This window comes from Cnephaeus nilssonii, assembly GCF_951640355.1.
Source record: "Cnephaeus nilssonii genome assembly, chromosome: 17".
NCBI lineage: Eukaryota > Metazoa > Chordata > Mammalia > Chiroptera > Vespertilionidae > Cnephaeus > Cnephaeus nilssonii.
The window spans coordinates 427,506-450,853 of record NC_137088.1 but is presented as its reverse complement, the minus strand read 5'-3'; the positions used below and the strand labels follow the sequence as shown (position 1 = coordinate 450,853).

The window sequence follows — 23,348 nt, the reverse complement described above, 5'->3', positions numbered from 1 at the left end:
GCCGTCCGGGACCCCTCGCTCCTTACCAACTGCCTCCAGCAGAGGGGGGAGAGGCTCTGCCACCACCACCACACTCACCAGCCCGTGAGCCCGGCTTCTGGCTGAGTGGCACTCCCCCTGTGGGAGCGCACTGACCAGGGGGCAGCTCCTGTGTTGAGCATCTGCCTCCTGGTGGTCAGTGCATGTCATAGCGACTGGTTTTACCTTCTGTTCCATTTGCATATTATGCTTTTATTATATAGGTTCATGCTGTAGCGTTATCTTTTTAAAAACACACATGTGACCAATAATAGGAATCTCTAGTAGCATCACAGAAACTCCCATTACTAAAAGAACAATGCCTGGAAGTGTACCAGGAACTAAATAAGTAGGGGGGGTACTTCTATGTTTATCTAACCTTCTTGCCCAATATTTTCTCTTAAAACACTCAGTGTAAGAGTCACATCAGATATACAGGTGGGGCAAAAGTAGGTTTACTTCCTTCCTTCTTCCTTTATTCAGAGTTACAGTTGCAGTTCACCTTCTGCAGTGCTCTGTCCTTGCCGGTACTCTATGCCGTGGTAGTAATCTCATCAGAGGACTGAAGTTATTTGGTAAGATTCTCGTTACCCCTCACTGGGCCCTGAGATCTTCGAGGCAAGGGCCATTTCTTAATCTCTGTGGTAAGAGTGACTTTTATTATTGGACCGTCATACTAGTGGTTATAATAATAAGTTACCGCTTAATAATAGTGAATGACTGTGCCAACAGTCTGCTGCATTGAGTAGCAGAGTGACCTTTCGGGAAATCCAGGCGTGTTCCTGTCAGTGTCCTGTTTAGAACATTTAAATGGTCCTTACTATAAAATTAGGTTCATTTTTCTTAGTGAGGCTTGCATGTCATGGCAGAGTCTAGTCCTCATTTATTTATGTGGTCTCACCTCCAGCCTGTCTGGCCCACCAGTGGGCCTGTGCTGCTGATGTTCATATATACAGGTAAACACACATTCCCTCGTTCCTGAAAACACGTCCTTTTGTTCAGATGTCTCTTCTCCTTTCCCCAGGAAAGCCATTCCTGTTCCTCCCAGAAAAAGCCTCTACCCCCTCATATGCTCTTAGGACATCCTTCCCGGTCCTGGTCAGATGCATTCCGACACACGGTGCACATTGTGTGAAGGAGGAGTCGTTTCTCTCCGGTCTCTTGGCTTTCGCCAGGGCACCTGTTTATCAGCTGTGAATGGAAACAAATGAGATAGAAATTGACAGAGGTCTTTTGATTTAAATCCTATATTTCTACTCATTTTTCTGATCCAGCAAATAGTGATTTCTATATCTTTGCTAGGCAATTCATGTATTTATGGTGAATACTTTTCAGGTTTATCTTAGTCTGCTTTTGAGTTAAAAACTAGTAAGTCCACATTCATTCTGAAAGCATAGAAACTGTCCTTTGAATGTTTTGTTCAAGTGGCTTTTTTCCTTATTGTTGCAGAGTTCTCAGGCTGTGACCCAGGGCTGAACTTCAGGGGCTTTTCAGAGCGTGCAAAACGTGGGGGGGTTTCTGGGGCAAGGAGTCCATGCATACGAGCGGCCTCTCAGGCAGGAGAGGAATGAGCTCCAGCTCAAAGGGTTTTCTGGGCGATTTGGGCAGCAGGAGAGCTCCTAGCCTTCACTGCAGTGCTGGGTTGACTGGTACAATAAACATGAAGCCACTGGGATTTTTGTTTTAATTAGAAACATTATAGAGGAGTTAAATTTGAAGTGTGGGGGGACATCTTAGGTTTGAAATTAATTTGTCTAAAAAACAAGTCTGAAATTGGAAAAGCATTTAATCAATGTGACCTTGAGGTGGTCATAACCTTGATATTGAACACATGATTCCGTATACACATTTACTACTGGGCTGGGGAGAGTCTGAAAGCAGGGCCCTGTGTTGGCTGTTCACCTGGTGCTTCAGGATCTACTGTAAGCCTCGCACATTTCACATGTATGGGAAAAAACAGCGTTGCGGAGGGAGGTTCTTCAAGGTGGTTAAGAGGAGGAGGAGGTTGGGGAGGACAAGTTTTGGAGGTAGGACACTGGCTGAGACAAACAGCACAGCGTGGAGAAGCCGCCTTGGGAGCGCCGGTTCCTTAGGCCTTTGCCTGAGCCCTCACAGCCCAGGGGTGGCCTTGACCGTGTCCATAGCCACAGCGCACAGAGGTCTGTCTGTTTATATCAACCTTTAAAACAGGCCGTTACAGGCCATGATAGGAAATTCAAAAGGCACATTGTGAAATGTCGTGTTTCTGCCCCTGCCCCATGTCCTGTTTCCTGGAGGAACCAATGCAACAGCTTCTTAGCTAACCTTTCAGAGAGAATTTGCGCATATTATGTGTATGGGGGTTGTTTGTTTTTTACAACATTTTTATTGATTTCATAAAGGAAGAGAGAGAGAGAGAAACATTAATTGGCCACCCCCTGCACACCCCCCTACTAGGGATTGAGCCCGCAACCTGGGCCTGGGCCCCGACTGGGAATCAAACCGGGACCTGGTTCATAGGTCAGCGCTCATCCACTGAACCACACTAGACAGGCTGTTTGTTTTTGAAGCTGGCAACACTATAGCTCCTTGCTCTTTATTTACTGTATTGTACACATTGCATCCTCCCAGGCTGTAAAGGATGCAGTGTTCACAGGTGCGTGGCATTTCATTATATAGCTGTGCAGTAATTAGTCTCCTGTTAATCATATTAATCAGCCCGTTATCTTGGCCATTTATTGGTTGATTCCTTTCTTGAGCTTAGCAGCAAGTAACTTTTAAGTCATTTTGAACACATTCACACATGGGAATATACGTTTTGACCCAGTAATCTGAGTCAGAGTCTGTGTTATTTGTCACTTTGATAGGTATTGCCAAATTGTTCTTCATAGTTTTACCAGTCTTATTCTCATCAGTAATGTATACGCATACGAGTACCTATTCACATCCTGACCAACACAATTATTATGTGACTATTTTAGTCAGACTGATAGGCAAAAGTGAAGTATTGTAGTTTTAGTTTCATTTCTCTTAATGCATGAAGTGTTGAATGTCTTTACATTCGTATTGTTTTAAGAACTGTGTCCATATTTTTTGCCCATTTGTCTGAGTTGCTTAAAACGAAAGCTGAACCTTACCACCTTTCATTTCTTGAGTGCCCAGCTCTCTGAAGGTCGAAGAGTATCTCCTCAAGGTTTTATAAATAAAACTATTGTCCTCTGCTGCTGCTTCCCTCTCTCCCTTCCTCTACCCTCACCTGTGTGGGATTTTGTGAAACCTCCACACCTGTCTGTTACCTTCTAAGTTGTTCCCCCGTCAAATCTCAGGACCTCTGTGACTTGAGGAGATAACCTACTCCCACTGCTTGTAATACAGTTTAAGAGAGGGAATCACAGACTCTGCCGATGAGTGTCTGAGTGTGTGTGTGTAACAAGTAAATGGTTTTACACGAAGGAAGGGCTAAAGTGAATGAAGCTGACTCCGGTGAATGTTTTCTGCAGGGGACTCAGTAGCCTGTTGGTATGACATTATTCCAAGCAGACGTCCAGTCCTGTAGGCTGCTATTACTGCTGCCTTTTCACACGACTGCTTCCTCCTCGGCTCTCAATATTGTGGGACTTTGGAAAAACTGAGTGGCATTTTCAGGGCTTTAAAGTAAATAATCTGAGTTTCCATTTTTAATTTTATATGCGATGCCCTAGCCAGTTTGCTCAGTGGATAGTGTCGGCCCAGGACTGAAGTGTCTCAGGTTTGGTTCTGGTCAAGGGCACATAACCTCCATTGCAGGGTCAGTTCCTGGCCCCGGTCCGGGTACATGCAGGAGGCAACCAATTGATGTGTCTCTCTCATGTCGATGTTTCTCTCTCTTTTCTGTGGCCCCCCCCCCCCCACTGTCTCTAAAAAATCAATGGAAGATATCCTCCTGTGAAGATTAACAAAAAATAAAATAAATGTTATATGCAATTTTGACTACATGTAAAGGAGGACCAAGCTAGTAATTGTAAGTGCTTAGGTGTATATTGATAGAACTTGTTGTCCCTGGTGTTGGGCACACACTAATAATCAATTGCTCTTGGCCACTGGTCATCCACTTTGTGAATGTCGGAATACATTTCCTACTTAGTGGTTGCTATAGACTTTTTTTTTTTTAATATATATATTTTAATTGATTTTTTACAGAGAGGAAGGGAGAGAGAGAGAGAAACATCGATGAGAGAGAATCATCGGATCAGCTGCCTCCTGCACACCCCCCACTGGGGATGTGCCCGCAACCAACGTACGTGCCCCCGACCGGAATCGAACCTGGGACCCTTCAGTCCGCAGGCCGACGCTCTATCCACTGAGCAAAACCGGCTTCGGCTGCTATAGACTTTTGAATGGAATGAAGAATACATCTTTGAGCTCTGGCAGGTGTGGCTCAGTTGATTGAGCGTCATCCCATGCACCGAAAAGTTGCTGGTTCGATTGCCAGTTGGGGCACATGCCCAGGTTTCTGGTTGATACCTGGTCAGGGTTCATATGGGAGGCAATAGATCAGTGTCTCTCTCTCTCTCTCTCTCTCCCCCTCTCTCTCTCTCTCTCTCTCTCTCCCCCTCCCGCTCTCCCTCCCTCCCTCTCCTTTTCTCTCTCTCTAAAAAATAATAATAATAAATAAATAAATACATTTTAAAATAATAGACTGTCTTTGAGGAGCGTATCCTCTGGTACTTAATGGCCACCACAGAATGGGCCCCCAGCTTGAGATCTGTGTAATAAATGACTATAAATGCTTGTAATGCCAAGACCTCATGCAAAAGACACTAAGTAGGTTAAGATTGTGTTATTCTTAGTTAACACAGACATCCCTTAATATATCTATTCTACTCACCTTTCATGAATAAGCATGCTACCTTTTGGAATGCCAGCGTTTGTAGAATACCTGTTTTTCCCCTATAGTGTGGGTAGGCGCTGATGAGCGGCTTTCTTGCTTTTTCCGAAGTTTGGTAACCCCTCTGAGAAGGGGAAGGCGGAGGCAGACAGAGCCAAGGGTGTCAGCTCTGTCCTGCCTTTGTCCCTGATTCAGAGTCACAGGCAGACTGATGCCGGGCAGCTCCAGGCACCCTGCAGAGGAGCAGGTGGGGCTGTGCCCTCTCCAAGCGGAAGCAGCCCAGGAGGGCCGGAGGCTCTGAGCTGAGGATAGGCATGCTTGCTTCGTAGTTCTCTCCGATTCTCTTGTGAGCAGTGAGTGACGGCTACTACGAGGCCAGTGGTTCTCAACCTTCTCGAGGGTCCAGAATCATCTGGGAGCTTCTTAAAATACAGCTGCCTAGGGCCCATGCTCACAGTTTTAGATTCAAGAAGCGTTTCCTGGATGGTCTACGTGAGCGGCCAGGTGGAGACTCGGCTCAGAGATCTCTGGTCCGTGTGGTACGCATTTGTCACGTTAATGGCAATCTAATAGTGCATCTGTTAATGTGGGTTATTTCTCATTTCCTACAAATACTACTAGAATCAACCATCAGAGTGGGGAGAGTCCTTTGGTGGGTTTTTTTAGGAGTACAGTTCCTTTAAAAAGGGGATTACGGGTCATATAGCTATGTTCAATATTATGAGATTACCCTAAAGAGAAGGTATCATATGATGTGCCATTGAGAATATGTGGGTTTGTCGTTTTCCCACTTAACAAAGTGACTAGTAAGAAGTGTTGTGCCCAGGAGCTACTCGATGGACCTGTCGGAGAACAGAACTGGTTCTGGGCCGTAGAGTCATGTAGCAAGAAAGGTATCGTGAGGCCTCGAAACACACTTCACTTTTCTCAATGATCTAATGTTGCTTTCCTTTTTTTTTAATCCTCCCCAAGGATATTTTTTCCATTGATTTTTAGAGAGTGGAAGAAAGGGAGGCAGAGAGAGAGACAGAGACAGACAGACAGACAGACATAGATATGAGAGATGTGAGAGGGGCACACTGATTGGTTGCCTCCTGTATGCATCCTGGCCAAGCTGGGGATGAATCTGCATCCCAGGTATGTGCCTTTGACCGGGAATCCAGCCGGAGCAACATCAGCCAGTCATCTTTGCTTTTTAAACGACAGCAGTATGAAAGTAGGTACTACATTTGGCCATTAGCCAAGTTGCTTTTGCATTTATAGGAAAATATGCTAGATAGCAGGAATTACCTTCACACACATAATGTGTCTAAGTGTTTTTCATATGGTTACTACTTACCTTCCTTCTTTAAGTAGGGGCGGTGAGTGAGATGTCAGAATTGTTCTTAGGAATAATCCCAATAGAGGAACTATAGGCGACTAAACTTTATATGTAGAAAGCATACAGAAATTATCAGGAAGTGTGTTTATATCAGAAGGAAAATGCCTTGTTACTCTGTGTGAATTGACTAATGAGGTTATACAGGCCTTGTAGATGTTAAATGTTTTGACTTGTGCTATGTCTTTTCACTTGCTCTTAAGGGACTGGGATATATTCTTATGTGAAGCCAGAAAAAGTCAAATTTTGGGAGAAATGAAACACCAGCCTGTTTCTTCCCACTTTGTTGCCGTGTAAAATCATGTGCTTCCGAGAGGTCAGCGTTCCCAGCCCACACTGACAGCCCTCCTCTGGTGTGTTTTCTTGCAGGAGGTCTATCGGATTCCAAAGAAAAGCCAGACGGAAAAGGAGAGCGCAGGTGAGTGCTCGGGGACCCTCCTAGCTTTCCAGACCTTCTCTGGAATGTGCAGAGGTCACTGGTAAGAACTTGAGTAGTTCTGTTTTTGAAACCAGACAGTATGTAGGTAAGTGGACTATTTGGTGTAAAGGTTTGTGAACTTGTAATTTTATGCTTTTTTCTTTCTTCTTCTTTTTTAGTCTTGTTTGTTTTGCTTTGGTTTTTTAAAAAACATACTTTATTGATTTTTTTACAGAGAGGAAGGGAGAGAGATAGAGAGTTAGAAACATCTATCAGCTGCTTCCTGCACACCCCCCCACTGGGGATGTGCCCACAAACAAGGTACATTCCCTTGACCGGAATCAAACCTGGGACCCTTCAGTCCGCAGGCTGACGCTCTGTCCACTGAGCCAAACCAGTTAGGGCTAATTTTATGCTTTCTTAGTAAATTTTTGCCGAAGGAGATGTCTCTTTGTATTATCTTTGTTGTTGGTTTTCTTGAAGTCATGGCCTTTAGTAGTCTTTCTTCCATGCATTTGTTCCTTTAGATCAGACATTCTTTATATATAAGTATATATATATACTAGAGGCCCGGTGCACGAAATTCGTGCACGGAGGGGGGTTGTCCCTCAGCCCAGCCTGTACCCTCTCCAATCTGGGACCCCTCAAGGGATGTCCGACTGCCCGTTTAGGCCCGATCCCACTGGGATCGGGCCTAAACGGGCAGTCGGACATCCCTCTCACAATCCAGGACTGCTGGCTCCCAACTGCTTGCCTGCCTGCCTTCCTGATTGCCCCTAACCGCTTCTGCCTGCCAGCCTGATCACCCCCTAACCGCTCCGCTGCCAGCCTCTTTGCCCCCAACTTCCCTCCTCTGCCGGCCTGGTCACCCCTAACTGCCCTCTCCCACAGGGTTGATCACCTCCAACTGCCCTCCCTTGCAAGCCTGGTCCTTCTCAACTGCCCTCCCCTGCTGGCCAGGTGCCTCCCAACTGCCCTCTCCTGCTGGCCATCTGTGGTGGCCATATTGTGTCCACATGGGGGCAGGATCTTTGACCACATGGGGGCAGCTATATTGTGTGTTGCAGTGATGATCAATCTGCATATTACTCTTTTATTAGATAGGATGGAGGCCTGGTACAGGGGTGGGGGCCAGCTGGTTTGCCCTGAAGGGCATCCTGGATCAGGTGGGGGTTCCTTTGGGGTGTGGGGCGGCCTGAGCGAGAGTCCTGTGGTGGTTTGCAGGCCGGCCACGCCCCCTGGCAACCCAAGGGGAGGCCCTGGTATCTGGAATTTATTTTCCTTCTACAATTGAAACTTTGTAGCCTGGAGCGGAGCCAAGCCTGGGGCTCCCTCCGAGGCCCGCAGCCATTTGTGTTGGGGTTACAATTGAAACTTTGTTGCCTTAAGCAGTTGGGCCTGGCCAGGGTGTGCGGAAAGCTTTGCTTCCCCTGTTGCTGGCGGCAACCCTGGCCTGCTCTCTCAAGCTCCATTCTGCCGCCATTTGTTTGAATTTGTTTACCTTCTATAACTGAAACTTTGTAGCTTGAGTGGAGGCTTAGGCCTGGCAAGGACAGGCGGAAAGCTTGGCTTCCTCTGTTACCTAGGAAACCTTGCTCTCTGTGGCTGTAGCCATCTTGGTTTGGGTTAATTTGCATACTCGCTCTGATTGGATGGTGGGCGTGGCTTGTGGGCGTGTCAGAGGTATGGTCAATTTGCATATTTGTCTATTGTTAGATAGGATTATTGATTTCAGAGAGGAAGGGAGAGGGAGACAGAGATAGAAACATCAATGATGAGAGAGAATTATTGATCAGCTGCCTCCTGCCCCTCCACCCCCCCTACTGGGGATCGAGCCCAAAACCCAGGCATATGCCCTTGACCAGAATCGAACCTGGGACCTTTCAGTCTGCAGGCGACACTCTATCCACTGAGCAAAACGGGCTAGGGCTAAAGATTCTTGTATTGGTTTAATAAAAGTTGTTTAATCTTTTGCACTCGGATGTCGAGTGTGACTCGACACAGTTAGCATTAGAATAAAGGAATCGAGAAAAAAGCAAGCGAGTGCAAAGGGTTAATCCTTTTTTTAACTAAAGAGACATTTCCTGCCCCAGTCGGTTTGGCTCAGTGGGTAGAGCGTTGGCCTGTGAACTGAAAGGACCCGGGTTCGATTCCGGGCAAGGGCACATGCCCGGTTTGTGGGCTCGATCCCCAGTGGGGGACTTGCAGGGGACAGCCGATCCACCATGATTCTCTCTCATCATGGATGTTTCTATCTCTCTTTCCCTCCCTCTCCCTTCCTCTTTGAAATCAATAAAAGTATATAAATAAATAGACATTTCCTGTTGAGGTTTTTTTGCCAGGCTGCTCTTCTGCAAATTACAGATATGTAGAGTTACAGGGGCAGTAGATGGCGTTCACATTTGAACTGACGAGCAGACTGCCTTGTAAAGGTCATGGGAGCGTCCTGCGTGCTGTGTTCCACAGAACTTGCTAAAGCTGCTGAAGGCTCAGACGACACTTCGGTGGGGAAAGTAGAACAGGGCACTCACAGAAGAGGCTTTCAGGAAGCAGAGGCGGGAGGAGTCCGTGGATCCATTTGTTGGGTAGAAATTTATTACACGGTTGGTGCATCACGATGGAGAAACGGCTACCAGTAAGTTTTTTAATCCTTTTCCCTTAGTGACTGAACGAGGAAGGGATGCTACTGTCTTCAGAGATCAAACTGCTGCCCCAAAGACTCCTAACCGGTCAAGAGAGAGAGACACAGACAAGCAAACGCAAAATAAAGAGAAAAGGAAACGAAGGGGCTCCCTCTCGCCGCCCTCCTCTGCCTATGAGCGAGGCACCAAAAGGCCCGATGACAGGTACGTGCAGAAGGTGCTCAGGTCACACCTGGTTTGGACCCCAAGGGCTTGTGGGATAAGCACATCCTCTTGGTGAGTGTAGACCTCAGGAAATAGGAGACCATCTCTTGGCGTTAGTATTAGCTGTGAAGACGAAGAATGGATTTTTGGTGCTTGAGTGGTTTCCCTTGAAAACATTCAAATCCTATTTGAGGAGCCAAAGCCTTGTTCTCTAAGCGGGGGCGGTGGGGGGAGGGGGGGGGCGGCGGGTGCGGAGCTTTCGTCCAAGTGCTGATGGATCCCTGTGCCCGCGGCTCGGTCCTGTCTGTCCTGCTCGTAGGGAAAGGTGATCTGATCATCACCAGGGACTCAAACACGTAATCCGGAGAAGTTCCTTAGGAAGACTGAATTGCATTCCCTTAGCCGTGTCAGGGTTGTTAACTTGGGGCTGTCTGGGTACAGAATACATTCCCCTGACTTCCAAAGAGACGAGACACCTTGTGTATTTATTGGCCATTTCTGTTTCCTCTTCTGTGAAGCCTCTTTACATGTTTTGTTCATTTATTATTTGTCTTTTGAGTATTGGGAGGTTTTTTGTTTGTTTTTAATATGTTTTTATTGATTTCAGAGAGAGAGGTAGGAGAGCGGTAGGAAAATGGAAACATCAGTGAGAAAGAGACCATGATTGGCTGCCTCCTCCTGGCAGCCCTGGGCACGTGCCCTGCCCAGGAATCAAACCAGTGACCTCTTGGGTCATGGGTCAATGCTCAACCACTGAGCGACACTGGCTGGGCTGTTAGTTTTTTATATACTACGTTCTAAATACAATTATGTTTTACTGATAATTTTTGCAAGTATTTTTTCCCTAGTTTATGCCTTGTGTTGGGCTCATTTTGTACTTCTGACATACAGAATTTGTTCATTATGGTTTGATTGAGTATATCCTGTACTGTGTTTCCTTTATGGCTGGTTAGTGCTTACTGTGTTTTAAGAAGTTCCTTCCTAGCTTAGCAGTAACATGTCCTCCTTGGTGTTGCACAGAGAAGAGAATATGAACATAACTCTGTTCTTTCATGTGTTCATGTTCATCCTTTGTTGGTATTTGTCATAAATGTGTGTGGCCAAACGTGTCATTCTTTATCTTTTATTAATGTATTTTGATTTCTGTTTTAATTTCAGAATGTGTGGTTATAGATCTGTCCCCAGCTATAAAGAAGCATCTATTTAGGATGCTATATGTATCTTTAATTGTAAAGCTAGAAGCTTAGAATGATAAACTTACCTTTTTCATCTATGTGTCTGTTTCCTTGGGCTTCTCTTCTATTTGCAAGACTCCTTAAGTAATTTTGAGTGATTTTTAACCATTGCCAAATTGGAGTTGGTGTAATTAATGATTGAGTATTGAGTGACATAACATTTAGTGCTTTGATTGTGTCTATAATTTAGGAACAACATTTTGTGATGCTCTTACTGTTTTCTTTCTAGATATGATACACCGACTTCTAAAAAGAAAGTACGGAAAGACCGCAATAAGCTTTCTACGGAGGAGCGTCGGAAGTTGTTTGAGCAAGAGGTGGCTCAGCGGGAGGCTCAGAAGCAACAGCAGCAGATGCAGAACCTGGGCATCGCGTCTCCGCTGCCCTATGACTCTCTCGGCTACAGTGCCCCTCACCACCCCTTTGCCGGCTACCCGCCAGGGTACCCCATGCAGGCCTATGTGGACCCCAGCAACCCCAATGCTGGGAAGGTGCTCCTCCCCACCCCCAGCCTGGACCCTGTGTGCTCCCCTGCTCCCTACGATCATGCTCAGCCCCTGGTGGGACACTCTGCAGAGCCCCTGGCTACCCCTCCGCCGGTGCCGGTGCCGCCACATGTGACAGCCCCTGTGGAAGTGTCCAGTTCACAGTACGTGGCCCAGAGTGAAGGTGTGGTACACCAAGACTCCAGCGTCACCGTCTTGCCAGTGCCGGCCGCAGGCCCAGTCCAGGGACAGAATTACGGCGTTTGGGATTCAAACCAACAGCCTGTCAGTGTGCAGCAGCCCTACTCGACGCCCGCACAGTCGCAGCCAACCATCTACTACCAAGGACAGACTTGTCCAACTGTCTATGGCGTGACGTCACCCTACTCACAGACAACGCCACCAATTGTACAGGTGACTAACGTTGGAACCGCTCTTGTCTTACCGTTTGTTTATGGGATGTTAAACTGATAGACGGGGAAATCCTGACATTGATCACTTTTATATATTGACCAATACTAATTATGTACTGCATAACAAATTACTCTAAAACTTAGCCGCGTAAGACAACAAGTAATATCTTACAGTTTCTGTGGTCAGGGATTCAGGAGCAGCTGGGCAGGGTGACTCTGGCTCTGAATCTCCCATGAATTTACATTAACCGGGGCTGTCGTCATCTGAGGACCCGCTGGGGTGCAAGAGTCACTTCCAAGCTCACTCACCTCATTGTTGACTGGCCTGGGTTCCTTACCACCACCTGGGCCTCTCAGTAGGGCTGCTTACAGCATGCCAGCTGGCCTCCCCCAAAGCACATGAGAGAGGGAGGTGCCTTTCTTAATCCTCACCAAGGATATTTTTCCCATTGCTTCCTTTTATTTTATTTTATTTTCAGAGAGGGAGAGAAATAATTAACGATGAGAGAGAATCATTGATCGGCTGCCTCCTGCATGCCCCACACCGGGGATCGAGCCCGCAACCCAGGCATGTGCCCTGACCGGGAATCAAACGGCGCCTTCCTGGTTCATAGGTCGACGCTCAGCCACTGAGCCGCTGGCTGGTTGTCTCTTGCACAAGCCCCAACTGGGGCCAGGGATGGAACCTACGTCCGAGCCTTGACCCGGAGTCGAAACCGCCACCCTTTGGTGCATGGGCCGGCGCTCTAACCACTGAGCCACTGGCCAGGATGAGAATGACTTCTGGATTTCTCCTCTCCTTTTGTTTATAGGCAGTGACTTATACACAGTTTATTCACCTGTATCTCTGGAAGGAGACCCTCTGTCCTGATGATTGAATGAGGACATGGCTTGCCCTTTCTTCTTCTAGACCCACCTTGTATGTTTTTCCTGTAGCCCTACATGGGTATCACACGAAGTTTGCCACAGTGACTCATGCACTGAGTCTGAGGATATTACTGTGGTAGGAAACAGTACTAAGTTTAGAAACTAAGTGTACTGACTTCATGTTTCAAAATGTATTATTTTTCGTTTCTAAATCATTTCTTTTTCTTATAAAACAAAGTGATACATTTTAAGAATTAAAATTAAAAGGAGCTTGTATAAAGCATCATTCTTACCCCATTCCTATGTCTAGCTGTCTCCCCCCATCACTCTTCATCGTCCCTAAAGGTGAAATGTGGATAGCAGATCCCGGATGTTTCCTGCACAGGATTTCGTACTGACCAGTGATGTTTGCTTCTGCTAGTGTTAACTGAGCTGAAGCTGTATCAAAATTGTGTTGGAAAAGCTGTGACAAAAATGTCCTGCTTTAATTCCTGAAACCTTAACTGTATTAACTAGTTTCATTTTTATGATCTCTTTGCTCACGATTATATATTTTTATCTATTTGTAACTTTAAAGATCTAAAGTTTTTTATCCCATTTTTTCTACTTAACATGATTCTTAACTACTTTTTCTAATTTTGAATTTTTTTGTATGTATATTACATACATACACACATATGTATACACATACATTTCAATGGCTATATAATATCCCGTCTGCTTATAAGGTCATTTTCCATCTATTTTTCTGGGGCAGCCATTTAAGTTGAAAGCTCTTTTTCATAATCCTATGTATAAAGAGCTAATGCGCTAATTAGACCGAACAGCAGAACCACCGTCCAGATGAAGCCGGGATTGCGAGGGCCAGGCGGGGCTGGGAGGGTTTGGGAGGGCTGAGCCCCTTGCACGAATTTCGTGCATCAGGCCTCTAGTTATAAACAACACTGCACTGAACATTCTTATACTTTTGTGTATTTTTTTCTTTCATGTTTGGCTTAAAATGAAAGCTAAAGTGCTTAAATAAGGGTAGTAAGAAAATGTTCATTATTGGTTATTAGGTATTGATTTTCCATAATGTTTAGGGACCTTAAACAAGTTTCTTAGATCCTAACTTCTGTCTTGCCCTATTCTTTCTTGGACCAAGACATTGTTTTTGAGTTTTTCCCTGAGAATACACATCACAGATCAAAGGAGATGTCCGCGTCCATCCCGTTCCTGTCTGGAGTGTGTCCTAACCTGGGTGCTGCAGGTCAGCACCCGCCACGAGAGTCCTTCAGCGACGCCTCCGCAGAATGCCCACTGACCACCTGGTGGTTCCTAAAGAGTAGAATCTGGGTTTCCCGCCCAGTGAGCAGCCTTCTCTGGGGTTAGTCAGAAAGAGCCTACGGCTCGAGTATCGCTGTTGGACTTGTTTCCTGCTTCCCAGCCTGTTCCTGCCAAACAGTCATCTATTGACCCCTCACCCGCTCCGGGTGTGCTGAGGAGCGGATGGACGGACGGGGTGATTCAGACCGTCCTTCCCTTCCCTGAGATTCGCTGAGCAGAGGGGATGTTGGGCTTTGGGTAATGAGGCGTAGAGCATGTGTGAGTGTGTGTTTTGAGTCTTAATCCATTATTCATTGTGTGTCCTGAAGACAGGCACTGGGATTCTTCAGTTGTAGTTTTCCTGTCTGTAACATGAGCAGAATGAGCAGAGTGGTTGAGGTTTGCATGAGATGATGAGTTAATAATGATAGGTTTAGAGCACCATTTACCTTGAAGGTTTAATTCTAGTTACTACTCAGTTACCACAATAACACTGCGAGAAAACTGACATTAGTGAGCTGTCAAGTGCAGCCAGTCCAGGTCATCGACCTTTGTGTGGCCTAAAGATCTGACCTCCAGGAGGGAGCCTTCAGGTCGGTCATTCAAGCCTCGTATCGGCCATAACAGGGTGGGTGCTGAGTGCATAGATACGATGACCTTGACAGTGGAGGGTTATTGACACGATACAAATCTGCGTGTGCGCATACGCAGTGTTTTTGGCATTTGAAGTAGATGTGTTATCAGAAGGTGACCATGTCACTTTTTTGTCACAGTTGCTTATTAAACGTAAAAAGCTCAATTTTAACTGAGGTCACATGATTTATAGTGGTTTTGTGGCATTAATGAGTGACCTTTCAAAGTTATACTGAATCACATCTTTAAAAAATTGAGTACTTAGACTATAATTTTTAATATTATAAAGTCAGGTGACTCAGATGTAAAGTAATAGTTATTTTTTCCCCTCTAGTCGTGGGGGCACAACAATTACGTTTTTGCCTCTATAACATATTGGACCTTAGTTTCCTTTTGTAACTTCCATTGTAAATCACATTTTGAAAATATTTCTTTTTTCTTTTAATAATATATTTTTATGATTTCAGAAAGGAAGCTGAGGGAGAAGTAGAAACACCAATGGTGAGAGAGCTGCCTCCTGCACACCCCCTCTTGGGGATCGAGCCTGTAGCCCTGATAGGGAATCGAACCGTGACTTCCCAGTTCATAGGTCGACGCTCAAAGATATTAGTCAGAAATATCTGAACACACCAGCCGAGCTTGAAGATATTTCAGGACTGTATTTATATGTATGTTTGCGGAGTTAGCTTTTGTGTAATTTCAGTCGCCTGAAGGGGACAGTCATTTCCTGCAGCTTTCCCCGCAGCCAATGGAGAGATTGGACAGGCACGTGCTGTTTGAACATATCTCACAAGTGCATCTTTGTGTTATTTCAGTGATACTGTAAACCGGTGTTCCCCTTTATTGCTGATGTTGGTTTGGGCTCTGGCTGTCGCATATGATTGGCAGCTGGTTTGGGTAGATCCCTTGGAACCCTGGGAAGTGTTCGCCGTCCCTTTACTTGTTGGCACTAGACCGCCAGGTGGAAGGTGGTGCCGGCATGGATGCTAACTGCTGCTTCATTGGAGCGAAGAAGGCACCTCCTGAGTGTCTGCATTCCTCTTCTAGAGCTATGCCCAGCCGAGTCTGCAGTACATCCAGGGGCCGCAGATCTTCTCAGCGCCAGGCGTGGTGGTCCAGCCGGCCGCAGCCGTGGCGACGGTCGTGGCGCCAGGGCAGCCTCCGCCCGTGCAGCCGGTAAGAAATCTCCCGGCTGACACAACGCTCCTTGTTTGGGTTGGCTCTTATTTTCTTAATTTGTAATTTAAACGGACTGATCTTATCTTTTTATACTTTGCTATGAATTTCCGAAGTAATACTTGTTTAGACCAGCTGTTATTTGTGATGCTGTAGGACACTATCCTAGACATCATGGACTAATGAGTACAGTGTAGAACTGAATGCTGTACTTCGGCATACGTGCTGTGCAGTGTGTACTGAGGGCAGCTCTTGGTGTTCACCGTGTGTAGAAGGATATGGTGAAACCTTGATGGCGCGTTGTTTTGGGGTGAAATGGGAAATAGGAAGCGGGTCTGGGAAGCAGTTGAGAAACTAACGGAGTCACATGATCAGAACAGCAGTTCTGAAGAAGGCTCTTGGACGACCGGGCGAGTGCTGGTGCTGCAGACGGGGAAGTGGCTGAGGAGGAAGTCAGTGCACTCAGCAGGAGTGCCAGGGCTTGGTATGCGTTGGGCCCTCCTCGGTATTTTTAATACAAATACAACATTGCGTTCCTGTGATTAGAAGTTAACATTTTCAGAGTTGAGGATCATGATGAATGATACGTGAGAGGTACAGAGGAAGAGTTTGGGGGAAAGAATCATTCCCAGGGGGGGAAGGATTAATAATGTATTAAATACTGAATGATGTGCGATATTAAGCGACACCGAAGCTTGGGGAAAGAGGCCAGATAAAGGCCTGCAGGAATGGAAGAGGCGGGACTTACGCAGGAGAGATGAAGGAGAGGGGAGGGTGTGCACAGAGCAGCAGCCCCCCGGCCCGTGTGCCTGAAAGAGGGAACGTCCATCGGAGCGAGTGTCAGTCCTCTAACTGCTCAGCAGAGAGGACGCCGGAAAGCTGTTCTGTGTGCCTGTGTCTCTTTCAGCCGGAAATGGTGGTGACCAACAACCTCCTGGACCTGCCGCCTCCCTCTCCTCCAAAACCAAAAACCATCGTCTTACCTCCCAACTGGAAGACCGCCCGCGACCCTGAAGGGAAGATCTATTACTACCACGTCATCACAAGGTGGGAACGGCTGTTAGATGGACGGCTGACCTAGGCTTTCGCCCTCTTTAGGTGTTTGGGTGTATTTTTGATCTGCAGAACTCTTCTGGAGAAAACAAAGGAGTTTTTAAAAAACGCTAATGACTTCATTGGCGTACATATCAGGGGTCATGGGCAGACGTCTTTTGTAAAAGACCAGCCCAGCCCTGGCCGGATTGGCTGAGTGGTTAGATCATCGGCCCTCAGAACGAAGGGTTGTGGGTTCAATTCCCGGTCAGGGGCGTGTGGGATCCCTCTGTTGCAGGCAGGATCCTTGGCCCTGGTCGGGTACATGTGGTAGACAGCCAGTCGATGTCTCTCTCACATCAATGTTTTTTTCTCTGTGTCTCTCCTCTCCCTCCTCCCTTCACTCCATTCTCTCAAAAAATATTATAAAAATTATCCTCGATGAGGACTTAAAAAAAACACAACAAAAAAAAACCACAGATGATAAATATTTTAGGTGTTGCTGGCCTCTGTCATGACTACACAATTCTGCCATTGTTGTGTAAGCAGCTATGACAATACATAAATGAATGGGCATGTCTTTGTTCCAATAAAGCTTTATTTACAAAAATAAGTAGTGGGCCAGATTTAGTCTCTGAGCCATAGATTGATGATGATGCCTGCTATATAAAAAAACCAATTTATCTTTTTCTTAGAAATTAAAAAATGTATGTCTTAGACAAGACAGCTGTGAATTTGTGTTTTCTCTGAGTGTGTGTGTGTGTATGTGTGTGTGTGTCTGGTTGCACTCATCAGTATGTAATCTATATGAATTGTTTGGGTGCATGTTTTATAATCTGCAACTACATTGTTGTTAATGCTTGCTTGTATTTTGTTGCAGGGGTTAGCAAACCATGCATCTATGGACCACTTTTGCAAATAAAGTTTTTTGGGATCACAGCCACACCCACTTATTTAGGAATTGTCTGTGGTTGCTTTTATACTACAACTAGGAGCCCAGCGCGTGATTCAAAATCGCGCGGTGCCACCCACCCTCGAGCCACCGGTCCAGCCCTGCCTCCCTTCCCGGCCCTTGAAGCAGCCGCGGCCACTGCTGATCAGGCCCTCCCCCAGCGCAGGCACGCGGAGGCCCCTGCCGCCCTGCCCCATGCTACGCGTGCAATCTCCTCCTGTACAGTCAACCCGTTATGGCGTCCCGCTTAATTAGCATATTTTTCTATTTTATATATGTAGATGGCAGAGTAGAATAGTGATTACAGAGACCACAAGGCCACAGATATTTACTCTGATTCCTTATAGAAAAAGTGTGCCATCCCCTGCTCTCTTATATGGCCTCACCAAACGTTACTTAAACCCACCCCGATTGGTGGATTTCACTGTTTTATGTGTAACTCCAACCCTGGGCGTCCTTAAACACAGTACCTTCTTCAGTTAGGTTCTTAGAAGTGGAATTGTGGGTGAAAAGAAATAGACATTTTAGTTCCTTTTTTTTCTTTCTTTTTTTTAGTTATACATTTTAAATTGATAGATAATCGACCATTAAAAAATTTATTTGTACCAACTTAGACTCCCAAAAAAGTGAAGAGATGCCTTTTCCATCATGTGAGCTCTTTTAATCTTGTATGTCGTTTAGGGGGGAAATCTTACTTTCATTTACAGTTTTTACTGAGACGGAACGTCTTGTCTGCATTAGATTATTTGCAGTTTGTGTCTTTTGTGAATTGTTTGTTTTGGTCTTCTATCCGTTTTGTCTTTTTATCAAAGGTGTTGCAAGTATATTTTTGTTTGTAGTATCTGGTGACATAAGGAAGTTTGAAATTTTCATACAAATATTTTCCCTTTATGTTTTCTCCTTAGAAAGGCCTTTTTTCCTATAAAACATCTCTATAAGAGAAGCCCTCATTATATTATTAACTGAAAACAGCAATTTTAAAAGCCATTGTTTGCAAATTTTATCAGAACTGTGTTCTTCAATATCAAAGCAAACTTTTAATGTACTATCACTTTTCAAAAAAAAAAAAAAAGCTTGTATTTCTTATTTACATGGTACTTTTTCCAAGTTTTTCCTAAGTTTCCCTTAGCTAGCATCTGAGCATCATACTTCTCTCTCTGTTCACTTTCCATAATAAAGCCACAGCTGCTGGTGGTTCTTTGAGTAGAAATCTTGAGCCCATTTTTATTTTTATTTCTTATTTATTTTTAAAATATATTTCTATTGATTTCAGAGAGGAAGGGAGAGGCAGGGAGAGAAATATCAATGATGAAAGAGAACCATTGGTCAGCTGCCTCCTGCACGCCCCACACCAGGGATGGAGCCTGCAACCTGGGCATGTGCCCTGACTGGGAATTGAACCATGACCTCCTGGTTCCTAGGTTGATGCTCAGCCACTGAGTCACACCAGCTGACCTTGAGCTCGTTTTTTTTTATTTTTTATTTTTGGTTAATTCTCACCTGAGGATATTTTTCCATTGATTTTTAGGGAGAGTGGAAAAGAGAGGGAAAGACAGAGAGAAACATCAATGTGAGAGAAACACATCGATTGGTTGCCTCCTGCAGGAGCCCCGACCAGGGCCCAGGCTGGGGAGGACCCTGCAACCAAGGTACGTGCCCTTGACCGGAATTGAACCCGGGACCCTTTAGGCCACAGGCCGATGCTCTATCCACTGAGCCACACCGTCTAGGGCTGAGCCCATTAAAAAAAAAAAGTTGCGTTAGTCAGCGGTAAGCCTGTTTTCACAACCATCTGAAAACTGATGGCGTCACGTGCCTTCAGTGTTGCTGACGGAGTCGGGGGGTGTGAGAGCAGAGGCTGCCGTGGAGGACTGGCCTGCCACAGACCTCACTGGCTTCTCGTGATTCCCCTCAGCATTCCCTGTGGGACCTGCCTTCAGAACAGGAATTTCCTCACTTCCAGTTGTTGCCTCGCAGATCTGGCTTTAAAAAAAACCTTTACTCATTTTCAAAACAACTACAAACATACAAGGGTTGAGCCCTTTGTGCAGTCAGTTGAGGGTGTTTTTAGACTTGGGCACTGTCTTTAGCCTGTATGTCCTCTCCATGCTGTCAGTCATTAAGCCAAAAGGCACAGTGACAAGCCAGAGGCTCCTAAAGCAAGGCAGGCGTTCGCTGTGCTCTGGGTCCCGAGCAGGGTGTTGGGATGGTTCTGCGTGGGGCCTGCGCCGTCGCTTCTGAGTCTCGGCTTCAGGACACCGCCGGCGAGGGCCGGACGGTGTTGGGTTGCGCTGCTCTCTTGGACACCCAGCGAGCGTTGCCACACTGTGGCCACCGGGAAACGGCCCAGCAGCCTGTGTGGGGGTAGAATCGCTGTTGCTGGGAGGGTGTCAGACGGACGTCTCTGCCTTCTGGGCTGTCCTGTTCTCTGTCCATGCTGTGTCCATGCATGGCTGTGTGAGCAGAGATGCCGGGCCAGGATTCTGTTCTGGCCGTGACAGCAGGCCTCTTCTTACCTTCTAGGCAGACTCAGTGGGACCCGCCCACGTGGGAAAGCCCAGGAGACGAGGCCAGCCTTGAGCATGAAGCCGAGATGGACCTGGGAACCCCGACATACGATGAGAACCCCATGAAGGTGCGTGTGGCTTACGCCTGTGTCCTGGTCGCTGGGGAGTCTGTGCCTTGTCGTTCTGTAGGGCCGGTAGCCACGTGTTCTCGGGGTTCTGTTCTCCTGATTTGTTCTGGAGAATTACACGTGTCATTGATGCTGGGGGCGGGGGAGGGGCGGCTTGGACATGCCGACAACACAGAAACGTGGTCCGTAGAACGGCAGAGACGAGCCCTTCATTGCTGTTGAGCAGCTCTCCTTCCGTTCTCTCTCGGGATACGTAGCCCTTCAGGGCAGGATTCTCAGCGAGGATCGGGGTGCTCCTCGGGACGTTTGGCAGCATTTGGAGATGGTATTGGTGGTGGTAGTTGAGGGATTAAAGGCCGGGGAAACCACTAGGACATAAAATGCACAGGAGAGTCCCCCCTTTTCCCTCCCACATCGCTTCTTTAAAGTAAGAGCACTGCCCGCCTTCCCCTCCCCCACCCGCGGGCTTCTAGAATCTACACGAGACCCCTTGCAGCACCCTAGATGCTCCCTACCCGTGAGGTGCCTGTGATGTTCTGGGGCCTGGTCCCCTCTGATGTCGTTTCTGGTGCTGAAGGGTTTCTGACTGGCCTTTGGGAAGGTCACGAACACTTAGTTTTAAGTCTCTGAAGTGCTGCCCTGGTCGGGCATTGTCCCCGGCACTGAACCGTCACTGGTTCAGTTCCCAGGGGCACGTGCCCGGGGCTGCAGGCTCGATCCCCATGGGGGTGCGCAGGAGGCAGCTGATCCCTGTCTCTCCCCCCCCTCCCCCGTCTCAAAAATCAGTTGAACTTTTTTTGTTTCCAGCTTATGAATGTAGAAATGATAACCCTTAAATGGAGCTTTTTTGGGGATTGGGGGATATTCCCAAGGTGTTCATGTTGGTGTCCATCGGGCTGTCCTTGGTGCTGACTGGCTCCTGGGGGCGTGGTGTCGGGCTCGAGTGAGCGTGGGCCAGTTTCCGTGCCGTCTGCAGACCACAGACCCGGAGGGTGTGCGTGCCAGCCCCCAGGAGCACTTGGTTCTGCCGGACGGTGTCCATGGTGCGGTCTCGGCGCCTTGCATCGAACGGTTCCTTTCTCAGTCCCAGTAGCACAGCACTCGACGGGCCCCAGAGTCTCCCAGACAGTGCTCAGCGGACGGCGCTCGTAACTGTTCTTAAGCCCCGCCGCCCTCCCCACGCCAGAGATTGTCAGAAAGCTGTTGGACCCGCGCTGAGTGCTTTGAGCTTTCTGGACGCGTAGCCCGTTGGGAGGGAGCAGCGTTCCTGTTGGCACAGGACTCCGTGAGAGCCCGGCTCTGGCGTGGACCCGGAGCCTGGGGGGCTGTTCTCCCTCAAGGGCGCTCTGTGCTCCCTGCGCGCGCGGCTCATTTCTGACCCACGCGAGAACGTCGGAGGATGTGGACGTTTCCCTGGCTTGTTCAGGCAGTTTTGATCCCTTGCTGCCTGAGGTCTTACTGTGAAGCACACCACACTCTCTGGTACTGGAAAGGGAAACACAGAAGCCCAGAGCAAAACGTTTGAAGGTAGATTGCTTGTCGAGCTGTTTTATTTCCTGAAAACGGGTTGATCTGTGTGTTCTTTCTCTCCCTCCTCCCCTCCCCATCCGCTCCCACAGCCACAGAGAGAAAGTACACAAATGGAAACGTGTAGATCTTTATAACGAATCCGAGAACGCTGATGGTAGCCCAGAGCCAGGGAGTGCCCCCTTTCTGGGGAGCAGCCCAGGGCACCTTCGTCCTGCTGGTGGGCGTGGAGGGGGCGCAGCTGGGTGGGTTGGGAGAAGGAAAAGGTTCTGCTGTGAGCGGCAGCCGACACAGAGCGTGCCTGTCATACCAGCTGCAGCTTCCGCCCCGTCAGAGTGACTGCTCAACGGGGCACGCGTGACCTTCCACGGAAAAGGGGGCTGGTGGTGGGCGGAGTGTGGGGGGCGGCCTTGCATGGAGGCGCCCCGAACACCAGTGCTGCTGGCGCTCACCACTGAGCAGTGCTGGCTGGGGGGACGTGGCCGCTCCCCTCTGGCGCTCACCACCGAGCAGTGCTGGCTGGGGGGACGTGGCCTCTTCCCTCTGGCGCTCACCACCGAGCAGTGCTGGCTGGGGGGACGTGGCCTCTCCCCTCTGGCGCTCACCACTGAGCAGTGCTGGCTGGGGGGACGTGGCCGCTCCCCTCTGGCGCTCACCACTGAGCAGTGCTGGCTGGGGGGACGTGACCTCTTCCCTCTGGCGCTCACCACTGAGCAGTGCTGGCTGGGGGGACGTGGCCGCTTCCCTCTGGCGTTCACCACTGAGCAGTGCTGGCTGGGGGGACGTGGCCGCTTCCCTCTGGCGCTCACCACTGAGCAGTGCTGGCTGGGGGGACGTGGCCGCTTCCCTCTGGGGCTGCTGGAAGGGTCTATTCCCGGGGGTGTCGCCCTCTTACCAGCTGGGGACCCAGGCACCCCGTGTCTCACCATCTGCTCTTCTGCTCACGGACTCGCACAGCCTTGTCTTCTTCCCCCGGAGTCCTAGTGGCCTCTGGTCTTGGCATTTTGAACTGGAAATGGCAGCCTCCCAGGAGCCTCTCCTGCAGCCTGGCCCGCGCTGCCTCGGGAGGAAAAGGGGGGCGTATGGGGGAGGGGAGTGGGAGGACTGGGAAGAGGATGTGTGTGGGGGAACCTCCAGATGTGGTGACCGGTTCCAGAGCGTGTTTTCCTCTGTCCTGGAGTCCTGGCGTGTCAGCGGAGAGGTGGCGCTCTGGGAGCTTCGGCCTGGACGGTGCAGGGCGCTGAGCGTGGGGCCGTGAAGCTCAGGCAGCAGCTGAGTGGTCCAGTCACAGCAGAGAACTCGGCTCGGAAACAGCCAGAGGCTCCGCTCCTTCAGGGCTGCCGCGCCGAGTGAGGGTAGAGAGGGCGGAGCCACGTGCCTCCAGGCCTCGTGCCTTAGCGCCGCGAGGCCAGAGGGAGGGAGGAGTTCTGGAGCAGGGCAGCACGGTCTGACCCCTCGCCCCAGCATTGTGCTTTCTCCATTTCTAGGCCTCAAAGAAGCCCAAGACAGCAGAGGCAGACACCTCCAGTGAGCTGGCTAAGAAAAGCAAGGAAGTGTTCCGAAAGGAGGTAGGTCCTGAGCA

At 48.2% G+C, this 23,348-nt stretch overlaps 1 protein-coding gene across 2 annotated transcripts in view; it reads left to right on the top strand.

Moving 5' to 3' along the window:
* The window catches only part of SETD2 (SET domain containing 2, histone lysine methyltransferase), a 76,473-nt gene that overhangs the window by 50,349 nt on the left and 2,776 nt on the right, over positions 1 to 23,348 (top strand). For both annotated transcript variants that reach the window (XM_079794373.1, XM_079794374.1), the window contains 7 exons: positions 6,612 to 6,660; positions 9,323 to 9,506; positions 10,971 to 11,640; positions 15,492 to 15,620; positions 16,528 to 16,667; positions 20,128 to 20,239; positions 23,254 to 23,334. In XM_079794373.1, coding sequence (XP_079650499.1) covers positions 6,612 to 6,660; positions 9,323 to 9,506; positions 10,971 to 11,640; positions 15,492 to 15,620; positions 16,528 to 16,667; positions 20,128 to 20,239; positions 23,254 to 23,334 — 1,365 coding nt within the window. The remainder of the gene's footprint in view (positions 1 to 6,611; positions 6,661 to 9,322; positions 9,507 to 10,970; positions 11,641 to 15,491; positions 15,621 to 16,527; positions 16,668 to 20,127; positions 20,240 to 23,253; positions 23,335 to 23,348) is intronic.